The sequence below is a fragment of the Narcine bancroftii genome, chromosome 14 (genome assembly GCF_036971445.1).
Source record: "Narcine bancroftii isolate sNarBan1 chromosome 14, sNarBan1.hap1, whole genome shotgun sequence".
Taxonomy (NCBI): domain Eukaryota; kingdom Metazoa; phylum Chordata; class Chondrichthyes; order Torpediniformes; family Narcinidae; genus Narcine; species Narcine bancroftii.
Window position 1 is genome coordinate 48669275 of NC_091482.1, and position 14330 is coordinate 48683604.

Here is a 14330-nt window from a genome sequence, read left to right on the forward strand (position 1 = left end):
AGACCAGTTTCACGTAAGAACAACCTTACCAATCCCACACCTCTTCCACGAGACCTGCAAATACTTGCCTTTCAGAATCAGCTCCCTTAACCTGAGTAACTTAATCTGCCTTAAAAAATCCATTTTGGGGAATCAGACTTTAATCTAAGTATTGATGAGCAAAACTGGTCTGATTTATGTAAGGACAGTACGACAAATACAATAAATGGAAGGTACAGATTAGAAGAATACAACTTTTTGCATCAGTTCTATCTCACGCCACAGAAATTAAATAAATTAAAGTCAACCTTATCAGATCAATGTTTCAGATGTGGAGAGGAGATAGGAACTTTCTTACACTCGACTTGGTCATGTTCCAAAGAGAGACTTTTTGGGGTGGATTTAGAAAAATTTTTTTTAGAATTCCATTTCCACAAAACCCAGAATTGTTTTTACTAGGAAATACAAGACCAAAATTGAGATGATCTGAATATTAAGTTGAATTTGTGGCCAGAAAGTGTATTGCAGTTCCTTGGAAGTCTAAGTCCCATTTAGGTAAGGCACACTGGAACGCAGAAATGCATTGCTGTGTTCTTCTTGAGAATATTACAACCTAATAAATAAGTACGACACATTTCTGCAAATATGGAGAGCCTGTTTACAGATCTCAGGTGCAAATCTTTAGTTGACTTTCTTCCAGACCTCGTGTCCACGTTAACCTTCTCCAAAGAAGATGACGAGTTAAATAATGAATTGAAGTCAGTGAACAGCGCTTTCCAGCAACCGTTCTTTCTTTTCCACTCGATCTTTTTCTCTTCTCGCACACTTTCTTTCAGGGCCTTTTGGGTGGGTGGGAAGGTTTGAGGGTTTGGGTTACAACCATCATGCAGAATAGATTTGTCTACTTGTATTTTTTAATTTTGTATTTGACTATGCGTGATCTAAAAAATTTTTAAATTTTTTTTTATTTTTTACTTTGTTCCTCCCCTGTTTCTTGACACCGAGGGTGGAGCATTTCAGATGCCAGGAGAGAGCGGACAGGCTGCTTTTGTTCATCTCAGAAGAGGCCAACCAGGGGCCCTGGCAGAGGTTTAGAAAGTTATGGGGAGGGGAGTACAGATTGAGTAACCTCTCTCATGTCCAAACCTGAAGGGTTCAGGTTTTATATAGAACACAGAACACTACAGCATAGGCCCTTTGGCCCTCATGTTGTGCCAACCTATATACACCTACCAAAAAAATACATGAAACGCTCCCTATCCCATCACCCTCTATTTTTCTTTCATCCATGTGCCTGTCTAAGAGTCTCTTAAATGCCCCTAATGTTCTAGCCTCCACCACCATCCCTGGCAAGGCATTCTCTGTGTGAAAAATAACTTACTCCTAAACTTTCCTTCCTTCACTTTGTACAGATGTCCTCTGGTGTTTGCTATTTCAACCCTGGGAAAAAGACATTTGCTGTTTATCTTATTTATGCCTCTCATAATCTTGTCAGGGTAAAGGAGGTTTAGAAGGGATCTTAATGAGAACGCAGATGGAAACTGGAACACATTGCTGAGTGGGTGATAGAATCAGGAAATGTCTCCAGATGAGCACTCGAATCACCAGAGCACAGGAGGAAACTGACCAAGTACTGATAAATGGGGTTAACGTCAGTATTAAATGGGCAGTATATGATGGACTGCAGGACCTCGTTCTAACCTGCATGACTCTATGATTTCCATTATAGTGAATGATTTCTCTCCATCTCCTCTCTCGACACCCATGTGATTTTTTTTAATGTCTGAGGTGGCAGATTGATTGGCCAGTGTAAATTGTGTGTGTGTGTGTGTGTGTGTGTGTGTGTGTGTGTGTGTGTGTGTGTGTGTGTGTGTGTGTGTGTGTGTGTGTGTGAGAGAGTAAAAATCTGGATGGAGTTGATGGGTCGTGTGGAGAATAGAATGGGTTTAATGCAGATGGATGTTTAACGTTAAAACTTCTTCCCCCCTCCCCCCACAAGCCCTGAATTTTCTTCCTCCCCCGAGTCCTTTCCTCTAGCTTGCTCTCTCTCTTCTCTTCTCTTCTCCTCTCTGTCTTATGTGTTGCGCTATCAAACAGAAAGCAGACACACAGCCTGTCTGTTCAACAGGCATTATTCCACATAAACTTCCACAGAGCTGGCTGTGAGAGTAGCTGTGCAAGGCTCTGAGACTGACCTCGAGGGGCCGGATCTAGCTTATATCCCGGAAGGTGATTGGCAGCCGACCAGGTGGGGCTTGGTCCATTCAGGTCGGCTGAATATTGCCTTGTCCTCCAGTGCTCTTCTGCAGGTACACAGGTTGCCACCTGCAGTAGGCTAGTGGTGTATCACCACATCTCCTTTCACAGACACCTCTCCCCCAATTAATTCTCACCTTTCTCCCTCCCTGTCCCCTTACCATATCCCATTAATACCTCTTGTGTGTTGGTCTGTACTCCACCCCCCGCCCATTCTTCCCTTTTCACCAGCTGTTTTAATACAGGCCCCCCATCCCGCACAACTACAAAATAATGAATAACATTTGCTAAGAAATAAATATCTAATAAATATTGCTAATATCATTAATTGCTAATATTTATAAATAAATATAAATTGCTAATAAATAAATCAATAGATCATAGATGGACTGATATTTTCTGGATGAGGAAACACAGCTTCACACCTTTTCATCGTAAACAATCCCTGGCATGACCTCTGGTGCTTGATACCCAGGAGTACCTTCTACCCCGAGGGCCCCTTCGTGGAATGACTGACGACATACTCCATAGTCAGACAGCTTCACGTTCACCGGAGACGCCACGTCCAGGGTCCAGACCAGAACGTTGTCCGACTTCAGGTCGCAGAAGATGACATTCTTCCTGTGGAGGTAGGCTAGTCCAAGAGCAATTTGATAGGCGATCCTGTAGGTGAGCATGTGCCCAAGGGGTACGAAGGAGGTATCTGCACAAAAGGGAGGAGCTGGTTTTACTTTCTTGCATTGAATACACCTGCCCATGTCAGACAACCATTTCTTCATAAGCAAATACGACTTAAATTCGGGCTAATAATGAACCCTTATTAGCAGCAAATCTACTATAAATACCTCAATTGCATCAAAACCCATTTAAAATTTTCCATTGTTCAAGTTCAGTATCATCTGATTCAACACATACAAGTGGATGAAACAGCGTTTCTCTGAATACATGGTTCGGAGGGCAGCACAGTTAGCATGGTGGTTAGCGCAACGCTATTACAGCACCACCGTCCCGCGTTCGAATCTGGCGCTGTCCGTAAGGAGTTTGTACTTTCTCCCTGTGTCTGTGTGGGTTTTCCTCCGGGTGCTCCGGTTTCCTCGCACCCTTCAAAATGCACCAGGGGTGTAGGTATTTTGAGCGGCACCAGCTCGTGGGCCAGAAGGGCCTGTTATTGTGCTGTATGTCTAAAAATTTAAAATAAACACACACACGGAATACCAATCACAGAAGTACATATGAAATATTTTGGTATTATTTACTCAGTTACAGGAGTAACTCTGATCAATCTCACTGCCCGTGGGAGGAAGCTAATTCCCAGCTTGGCTGTCCTGATTTTGAAGCTCCTGTACCTCCTTCCTGATGGTAGTGGGTCAAAGATACTGTGCACTGGATGGAAAGGGACCTCAATAATTCTTTGAGCCCAATTTAAGCAATTTCGTCAGTAGTGGAAAGGTAGATTCCAGTGATCTTCTTGGCCGTTTTGATGATCCTCTGCATTGATTTCTGTCCTAATGCTTTGCATCTAGCATCCCACACAATGATGCAGCCACAAGGGACACTCTCAATTGTGCTCACTGAGCACATGTATAAACCTCTTCACATTCCCAATTACATTGGACACAAAGATTTTGGTTCCTGAACACTTTTGGATGTGTTTTGTGGGATTTAGGCTGCGTCACCTGAAAATCACCTTAAAAATGTCTTATCGCTTACCATCTTTGAGATATAACCTATTTTGGTGATTTGCTGTCATATTTTAAGTCTATTAGTATATCGCCCACAAAGCTAGCTGTTTTGGTCAGTCCAAGCATGCCTGGCATGCACTCAGTGAAGGTGTTATGCAAATGTTGCCTTAGGATAGATGCAGATGGGCCATAAAAGCAGCTCACATATACAGATACCGTGCATTACACTGATATCGATTGAACACACGTTGATGCAGGCCATAGTGAGCATACTTAACAGCATTTAGTGTCTTTAGGAAGATTCAATACAGCAGAAATGTCTCCTCAATGTCGCAACAGCTGCAATATATTCTGTTATATTTGTGGTAAGCATACGTTTACTAAATTCAATAAATGTTAATTTAATGTTTCTCCAACTTCCTACGTCATGCAGCAACTCTGAAATTATCTTTGTGTTCAGCTTGAAGTTGTCTATCGTCATCGCCAATTTGTTTCCCCCCCCCACCAGGAAGAAATTTAAAAAAAAACTTGTTGTCCAGTATAATCGCAAAGGATGCATTTTCCACAATTTTTCCTTACCTTTGGAATATTCGGTGAGCACCATTGTGAGGCTGCCCAGTGGAGCCAGCTCCAGGGCAAAGCAAAGAGGGTGAATGCAGAGGCCAACCAGGGCCACGATGCATGGGTGCTGCATCAAATGAAGTATACTGGTCTCCTGACGGAACTCAGAGAAATTCCGCAACGCTTCCAAGGCTTCCAGCTGCCTGAACATTGAATCTAAAATAAAAGGTGGAAAATAAATCTCCAATTAAAATGTGCCACAGAAATCAAGAGTACATCCAAATGTCTAGGTTGGTGGAATTAGTTGAGAGCAAGGACTGTGGTCCACCAATGAGGAAGGTATGCTCCCTTTTGAAATGACACACCATTGAGGAGTCACGTGATGGAGTAGTGGCCGGACGGTGAACTCCAGCCCTCTCCAGAAAAGTCGGGAAAAACAAGAGAAAACACAAAGGCACAGAAATAAAAGTTACAGAAAAGTGAGTATAAAGGTGGAAAGAAGATGGCGACAAAAAAAGAAAAGTCGAAAGCAACGGTAAGAAGAGAGGAAGAGAAGACAAAGGAGGAAAAAGGTGAAGGACTTACCTGTCCGAGGAGGCCCGCTGCGGAGAGAGAAACCCGCTCCCTCAGGTCGGTAAATAATGGACTACAAAAATGGCTCGCAGAGCCGAGCAAAAGTGCGCAACCGCGCATGCGCGAAACTTCGCGCATGCGCGATGCGAATGAAAAAAAACACACCGACGGGAGGGGGGACCAGCTGGGGAGTCGATCTCCACAGCCGGCAACGACAGCTGCAGAACACCTGCAGCAAGAAGAGACCACAGAAGACAATAGAAACAAGAAAGAAGAAGAGGAAAGGGCAACAAAGAAACAACAGATGGTCAACCCAGAGGAAGAAGAGGAGGAAGAGTATGGTGAAATAGAAGAAGAAAAGATAGGCAAGGTAAAGGATATACTTGCTCTTATTAAAGGATACATGGAGTCATTTAAAGAATGGCAAACACAGGAATTTAAGGATTTAAGAAAAAGAATAAACAACACAGAAGAGAAAATAATTAAAATGGAGATGACCTTAACAGAAATGGGAAAAAAAATGGACAAGATGGAAGAGCGGGCAGTAGCAGCAGAAATGGAGGTAGAAGACTTAAAAAAGAAATTGGAGGAATCTAATAAAAAAACTAAAGAGACACAAGAACTACTAGCTCAAAAAATAGATACAATGGAAAACCATAACAGAAGAAATAACATAAAGATAGTGGGCCTTAAGGAAGATGAAGAAGGCAAGAATATGAGGGAGTTTATAAAAGAGTGGATCCCTAAGACCCTAGGATGTCCAGAACAACAGCATGAAATGGAAATAGAAAGGGCACATAGAGTATTGGCCTCTAAACCACAACCACAACAAAAACCAAGATCTATTGTAGTAAAATTCCTAAGATATACTACAAGAGAAAAGGTACTGGAGAAGACAATGGAAAAAGTAAGAGAGGGCAACAAACCACTGGAGTATAAAGGGCAAAAAATCTTCATTTATCCAGATATAAGTTTTGAACTCCTAAAGAAGAGAAAAGAGTTCAATACAGCAAAGGCGATTTTATGGAAGAAAGGGTATAAATTTATACTAAAGCATCCAGCGGTATTGAAAATATTTATTCCAGGACAACAAAACAGACTATTCTCGGATCCAGAAGAAGCACGAAAATTTGCAGAACAATTACAAAAATAGACTGAGGGAGGAAGACGGGTAATGAGAGTTAAAATGATCACGACTGATATGTATGTGGGTAAAGACAAAAATAGACTGAGGGATGAAGACGGGTAATGAGAGTAAAAATGATCACGATTGATATGTATGCGGGTAAAGAGGTATAAGAGTGAATAGAGACAATGAGCATACATGAATGTATCTGTACTTAGAGGAAAATATAGATAGTATAGACAAGAATTAATAAGGGAAGGTAATGGAATAGAGAGAATAAGGAGGGAATTAAAAGAGTGACCTTTGTGACATATGAAAAGTGAAATCTTTTCTGGGGGAGGCGGGGTGGGGGGAAATAGCGGTCACTGCAAAATCAGTTGACGTTTGCGAGTGGATTCGCAAATCCAAATGGAGAGGGGAGATGTGGTTGTCCGACAAGGGATAAAGGACAACTCAGGAGGTGAAGGGGAGACTGGGGATAAATAAGATAGAAATAGGAGAATAAGGAAAATGTTAGATGTTGTAGGAATGTTGTCTTATAAAGAGTTGAAAATAAGAAAACAGAAATGGAAAAGGAGGAAAGGTAATGATGGAAAAACGGAAAGAGAAGATAAACAAAATATAAAAGGGCTACGCTGAACTATATGTCTTTAAATATTAATGGAATACATAACCAAATTAAAAGGAAGAAACTACCAAATTTAAATGAATAAATGTATTCCATTAGAAAAAGTAACATATTGGTTAAGAAATATTGAAATATTCGAACAAGTATAGGAGCCTTACATTAAATACAATAGCGAAAACCTACCGGGGACAAACATTACCTAAGTTGATGGAAGGAGAAGGAAAGAAAAGAATGGACTCAGTAGAATTTCTGGTGTAATTTTGTTGAATGACAACATTGTCTGACTGGCTTAATGCAACCTAGATTGTATACCTAAAATGGATGAGGGGGGGGGTGGGGGGGTGGTTTGGGAGGAAAGGGGGGGGGAGAAAAAGTCACTGTATATGTGTGAAAAAGAAATAGTGTATATCATGGCTAATGTGATTTATGGTGTGAAAAATAAAAAAATTAAAAAAAAAAGAAATGACACACCATTTGGGCTTAACCCACATTAGCCTCTTCCCTATGGTCTTGTTACTAATTCTTTAATGATAGATTCAGCAGTTTCCTACCACTGACAATAGGTTAATTATCATCAGTTTCCAGTTCTCCCTCCCGCCTCGGGTTATAGTTGCTACTGACCGATCACTCTCACAACGTTCCACTGTCACATTCACTGTGAGATTCGGCACACCCTAAGATTGACGCCACCAAAATACAACACCATGGGATGCAGGTCACCAAATACTGCTGGATTGTCTTCACACATTAAAGATTTTAATAAAGGAATCTTGAAACCTGCTGCTCTGAATCGTGCCCTCAATTTTTGCATCTTCTGTGAAATTAGACAAAAAAAACCCCATGATTTTCTTATTCCCTAATTCCCTAACGGTGTATTGGTTCCATGTTAACCACTCCTTTCCTTTTTGCACAAAGAATCTTCTGTACTCTACTTCCTGTTATTCATTAGATTGCTCGTGCATTGACCTCATCAATGTCCTGGTGCCGCTTGGCTGAAATCTGCAAGGCTCCCAATTCTCACATACTGTTTTACTTGGTCACAGTGTAATCCTGTGGTTCTCAACCTTTTTCGTTCCACTCACATCCCATTTTAAGTATTCCCTAAGGCACACATGTCAAATTCAGGCCCGCGGGCCAAATTTGGCCCGTGATATAATTATATTTGGCCCGCAAGATCATATCAAATATGTATTAGAGCTGGCCCGCTGGCCGCCGCGCCAGAATAACGCATGCACAGCTAATACTACAAATCCCAGAATGCTTTGCAAATGCGTTGGCGCCGGCCCGTCAGCCCGCTAATCGCCCCCACCTCCTCTCTTTACTTTCATTAGCACCTGCGACCTGTCGCCTAACTCACATGTAATAAACCCCTTACGAAAAATGGCCAGACGAAAGACAGAAAACAGGACCTTTCAAGACAGGTGGGAGGCAAACTCTGACCCCAGAGTTTGATGAACTTGCATCTAAGAAGAGATGCCAAGTATCTGGTTTAGACCCAGGTGCATCAGAGTAAATCACAGTGTAGCAAGCTAAACTTGGATTAATATTTTCTTTGGTTAACTTTGGACTGTTCATCGTTGAAAGATTGGATTTTCATTGAAGCAAGTTGTTATTTTTTTGACTTGTTGGCTTGTGAAAAAAAATACATTTAAAAGGAGCTTAAAGGCTAGAGAGAAATATTATTTATTGAATATTTTATTTCTCATTTGTTAATGCTTCTTCTGGAAAGAGTTTAACCAAAACTATTATTAAACATTTATTTTAATAAGAAAAAGTTTAACATTACATATGTTGAAAGAAGAGAAAACATGCAGATGTTGTTGAAAATTTTCAATAAATATTTAGTTTGACCCACGACTTAGTCCAAGTTTTTAATTTTGGCCCGCTGTGAATTTGAGTTTGACACCCTTGCCCTAAGGCATCGGTGCTCTGTGATTAGTAAGGGATTGCTTAAGGTGGGATGTGAGTGGGAAGGTTGAGAATCACTGCTCTAGACCCAATTGTTACTGAAATATTTGGCTTGAGAAAGCCCATTTCCTTTGGAGTTCTGAAACCGTGTACATAACGAGTCAATTAACTTTTCAAACTTTTTCTTTCCACCCATGTTCCACCTTAAGCAATCCCTTACTAATCACAGAGCATCAATTGCATAGGGAATACTTAAAGCGGTATGTGAGTGGAAAGAAAAAGGTTGAGAACCACTGGTATAACCTTTTTTCATTGATCTAACGCTGCTTTTAACTGTTCTTGTTAGCCAAGACAGATGCACCTTCCCTGCTGTGTTTTTTTGATGGTAATTCTTTAAATAAGAGACATGGTGTGTAAATGTACTAGCTTTTAGAATCCCAGATCTTTTCCTTTGATCTCCAGGGACCAATATCACTGTTGTAAATACGTGAAAACACATGATCTTACAATGCAGTTGTAATACAATACATGGGCAGCTCAGTTAAGTATAGTCGTTAGCACAGCGCTGTTAACCTGTGACCCGGGTTCAAATCTGATGCTGTCTGTGAGGAGTTTGTACGTTCGGCTCATGTCCACGTGAGTTTCCTCTGACCCTTCAAAACATACCTGGTTTGCAGGTCAATTGGGTGGCAAGAGCTCATGGGCTGGAAGGGCCTGTTACTGAACTGTATATCAAAACAAAAAAGTTCTGAAGTTGTTGAACCAGATATTTACCCTTGCGGTAGTGGCTGCACTGTGCTTGATAATTTTTGAAGTGAAACTTTTTGATTGCCACAGGCATTTTCCTGTACTTTGCTTTGTACACTGTGGTACCACTCCCACCTTGCCCCAGGATATGGTCCGAGGTTTCATTTTGTTCCAAATAGTTCACATCCAGAAATAACCTGTGAATCAACAGTAAATATGGTTACAAAAAGAACATTGGAGCCAATCGGTGATGAACCAGTTCACTCAATGGCAGACCAGATGTTATCCTTCTGCTACCATGGAATCATTTTAAAATCAGCACAGATGGCCCTTCTGCCCATTATATCTGCACCAGCCCTCTACCAGAACACACCCCTTACCAGTTGCTCCACTCTCTCCACAACAACTCTAATGGAGAGAGTGGAGAGCACCAAGTTCTTTGGAGTTCACGTAACTAGTGATCTATTGTTGACACACAATGTCTAATCATTTGTCAGGAAGGCGCACTTCTGAGAAGACTGAAGCTGGCAAGGCTACCAGCCATCATAGGAGCTCTATCGAGAGCATCCTGGCTGGCTGCATCACAGTGTGGTACAGTTGCTGCAGAGAAATAGATCGGAGGTCAATCCACGGGACCATAAGAGTGGCAGAGAGAATCACTGGATCTTCCTCCACCCATTGATGTGATCCAGCAGAATCATTGTCTGAAGAGGGTGCGAAAATCATTGAGGACCTCTTCCAACCTGTGCACAGCATCTTTCAGCTGCTCCCGACGGGGAAGAGATACAGGAGGATCAGAGCCAGCGCCACCAGGCTGAGGAACAGCTTCTTCCCACGGGCAGTGAGAATGCTGAACGACCAAAGGGACTGTTCACACTGACCATCAGAGACTCTCGTATTCATCACAAACACACACACAGAAATACTTGTCCTGCATGTGCATCGCTTGTGTGTATGTGTATTGTGTCTGGTTGTGTGTCTGCACAGAAGACTGGAGAATGCTGTTTTGTCAGGTTGTACTTGTGCAATTTGATCATAAATAAACTTGAAGTTCTCTTCCCCACTCGCATTCTTCTCCCTCTTCTTCTTCCGATTTTTCTTGTGCATCCCTGTATTTTATTTTCATCAATTTTTTTGGAGGTTCTAGTGAGTGTCATTCTTATGCTTCAACACCACAAAAGGACCGTCTGAACTGGCTGTGTAGAGGACGCTAGGAGGGTGCAGAGTGATTTGGACAAGTTAGGCGAGTGGGCCACTTTGGAGGTAAGAAAGAGGACTATTATCTAAATGGTATCTGTTTAGGAAAAGGGAAGATGCAGAGAGACTTGGGTGTTATTGTGCATCAGTCGTTGAAAGTGGGCATGCAGATGCAGCAGGCGGTGAGGAAGGTGAATGGCATGTCGAGGTTCATAGGGAGAGGATTTGAGTCCATGAGTAGGGGGATCCTGCTACAGCTGTACAGGACCTTGGTGAGACCACACCTGGAGTACTGCATGCAGTTTTGGTCTCCTTATCTGAGGAAGGACATCCTTGCCATGGAGGGGGTGCAGAGGGGGTGCAGGAAGGACATCCTTGCCATGGAGGGGATGGAAGGACTTGCATATGAAGAAAGGTTGGATAGACTAGACTTGTATTCTCTGGAATTTAGAAGATTGAGGGGGGATCTTATAGAAACATAAAATTCTTAAGGGATTAGACAGACTAGACGCAGGTAGGTTGTTTCCAGTGCTGGGATAAACCTGAACCGGGGGGGGGGGTCACAGTTTAAGGATAAGGGGGAAGTTTTTTAGGACTGAGATGAGGAGATATTTCTTCTCTCAAAGGGTGGTGGATTTGTGGAATTCTTTGCCACAGGAAGTAGTTGAGGCCAGTTCCTTGTCAAAATTTAGAAGTAGGTTAGATTTGGCCCTTGTGGCTAAGGGGATCAGGGGGGTATGGGGAGAAGGCAGGAACCAGGTACTGATCAGACATGATCATATTGAAGGCTTGAAGGGACAAATTGGCCTACTCCTGCACCTATTTTTCTATGTTTCTATTGGAAAGTCACTTTTTATCCTTGCACCAGGATAACTGTGAACATTTATTATCTATCTAATTTTGTACTTATTGTCTCTTTTTAATTTAAATTATGTATATTACTGCATTTTTAAAAAAAAATGAAGTATCCATTGCACTGCAGCAAGTACGAATTTCAATGCAATATGACATCCAATTACCATCCAAAAGGGTTCTATTGCTCGGGATCAGTGCATTGCTTAGCCCCATTCCTTACCGGGATGGGAAATCAGTCATGAAGATCTCGGGTACCAACTCATCTAGAGGCACACGAGCTGCCGGGTGGTTTGGGCACTCGATGTCCGTGTGTTCGATGGCAGTGAGTAGGCAGTCCTCCATGCTGAAGTAATGCAGGCCTTGTTGCTGGGAGTGGCCCTGTGCTTCCACTGTGGACGTGGTAGGTGTGCAGTGAGGGCAGGGAACGTACTGTTCAACCAGGGGAGTCCCGTCCGCTTCTGTTGCTGTAAGAGCTACCGGCCACACAAGGGGTTAAATATCATTTCATGCTAATTACAGTACACATTCAGTCATGGACAAAGCAAAAATAGAAATTACTCAAAACTGCCAGGAACCCAAATAAACTCAGGGATTTTAAATTTGTGGCAACTTTTTGGAAAAAAAATTTAGGTTTAAATATTTACTCTCTCACAGATAAACAAAATGTTGGTTGAATAAGCAGAGTAGCTGGATGAGATCCTGCAGGGAGAGTTGGTACAGAATCAACAGGCTCCAGAACTTCTATGTCAGGATGTGAGACTCACGGAATCAGGATTCCTGAAGGGCCCTCGGGTGCTGACAGCTACGCTTTTCTTGCTTGTGTATCATGAATTAAATAAGCTTTCATGAAGAAAATTCCAGATCTCTGCAACCAGGAGAAAACCAGGAGAAAAATCCCCTTCCTCCAGATGCTTTGCTGATTTAGAATTCAGGGCCCCAGGTCTTTTTCTCGTGTCCTCTTTGAATGCAAACACCTCGTGTGGATCCACTTTTAAGCTCCTCTCCACCAAAAGAGAGGATTCGTACATTTTTCAAACTTTCCTCAGGAATGAGGTCCCCCATCCTGCTGAACATCTTGGAAACTGCGACCTTTCCACAGCCCTCTCATCCCTCCTGAACTGGATCTGTCCACGGAACCCAGCAGAGGCCCGGTCATTGATCGAGTTCTGATGACCAGGCAATGCTTTATTTTAATGCAGCCGAGAAACTGGATCACAGAAAAACAAGAAAATCGGCAGACACTGCAATTGTAGTTCACTCAAAATTGATGCAGAAACTCAGCATGCAATATTCTTTAGGTAGCATAGAAAAGCCCAGTAAAGGCCCTTCAGCCCTTGTGCCGACCTAAATATTCCCACGAAAAAAAAAGCCCTCCTACCATGTAACCCTCCATTTTTCTTCCATCCACGTACCTAAAAGTCTCTTAAATGCCCCTAAATGTCAGGCACCCGTAACTCTCTGTGAAAAAAAAACATACCGCCAAAGTCTCTTCTGAACATCCCTCCCTTCGTGAAGGGTTTAGGCCCGAAACGTTGGTTAGATATCTTTATCTCTACTACATGAAGAATGCTGCGTGATGCGCTAAGTCTTTGCAGCATTTTTGTGTAAATGGAACATTACTGCACAGTTCCAGGCCCTTCAGCCCACGATGTGGTGCTGACCTACGCAAAACCACTCCACAATAATCTAATTTTCCCTTCCTCACACCCATAACCTTCCATTTTTCTTCCATCCATGGGCCTAAGAGTCTTTTGAATGTTATCCAGGAGAACGAAAATACAACATTGATCCTTTAAGAGGGTTTTGGTTTAATGTTCCACGCAACCCTCTCTCAAGGCCAAAATGAAAGATGGTCCACACCCCCAGTTGACAACCACTGATCTTGCATCCGATCGACCTGTGAGTTTGTAAGCATCACCCTAACCCAGAATGCTGAGGCAGGCAGTCCTGCCTGCTTACCTGGAAACCACTGATCAATCAGAGAATTGACGTGATCGGTGATGAATGCCACTGCTGAGAAGTCCCGTGTTTCCGACTGGCACATGATCTTTATTCCAGCACTCTTCTTCCTTTTCCAGTTCACCTCTGAAGACTCCACGCTGTGGGAAGGAGAAGGGTTGCTCAGGAACAAGGGACATGTCTACTTAAAAGCCACAGGAAACCTCCTTGACTCGGGGCATTGATAGACGACCACACCAACTATGAATACGATTACCTTAGACACCCACCCTCGTAGTTCAACTGCAAACCTTCTTGCCAGTAAATCGTTTGGTTTCTTCGTACGCGGAAGGTGCTGCAGCGATTGCGACGCTGTGACCCCGTGAAGCTATAAAGTGATGCCCGATTCCCCTGGCTGGCTTTCGGTTTCTTATTGTTCTCGACGAGCTGTCAAGGAAGCAGACGGACAGATTAGAGGCCAAACCTGGAACTATCTGTCACCTACATGGAGAGGTACAGGGTGAACGGCTACTGCATTCACACCCTAGGCAGCGTGGAGGTCGGGGGTCAGTGGAGGGCGGGGGGGGTGGGGGTTTACAAGGTGAAGCATTACCCCAAAACACTGCATTCGCCTTCTCTGTCCTCCCCTTCAACAAATGAGTGGAATGGATTGGGTGAACGCAGGGAGTCTTTTGCCCAGAGCAAGGGAATTGGTAACCAGAGGTCGAAAGTTTAAGGTGAGGTAGGTGACATTTAACAGGAACCTGAGGCTCTTCTACGCAGACTGTGATGGGTGTATGGAACGGGCTGCCGAAGGAGGTGATGGAGGCAGGGACCATTGATAAGAATTGTATGCATACATGGATCGGATGGATCCAAA

The 14330-nt window shown here is 42.9% G+C and overlaps 1 protein-coding gene across 8 annotated transcripts in view; it reads right to left on the minus strand.

Annotated features, from left to right (window-relative positions):
• Positions 1 to 14330, minus strand: part of lrrk1 (leucine-rich repeat kinase 1) — a 151120-nt gene that overhangs the window by 19293 nt on the left and 117497 nt on the right. For all 8 annotated transcript variants that reach the window (XM_069911448.1, XM_069911447.1, XM_069911444.1 and 5 more), the window contains 6 exons: positions 13728 to 13897; positions 13472 to 13611; positions 11733 to 11985; positions 9488 to 9657; positions 4497 to 4694; positions 2661 to 2938 (listed from right to left, as the gene is read on the minus strand). In XM_069911448.1, the coding sequence (XP_069767549.1) occupies positions 2661 to 2938; positions 4497 to 4694; positions 9488 to 9657; positions 11733 to 11985; positions 13472 to 13611; positions 13728 to 13897 (1209 nt within the window). The remainder of the gene's footprint in view (positions 1 to 2660; positions 2939 to 4496; positions 4695 to 9487; positions 9658 to 11732; positions 11986 to 13471; positions 13612 to 13727; positions 13898 to 14330) is intronic.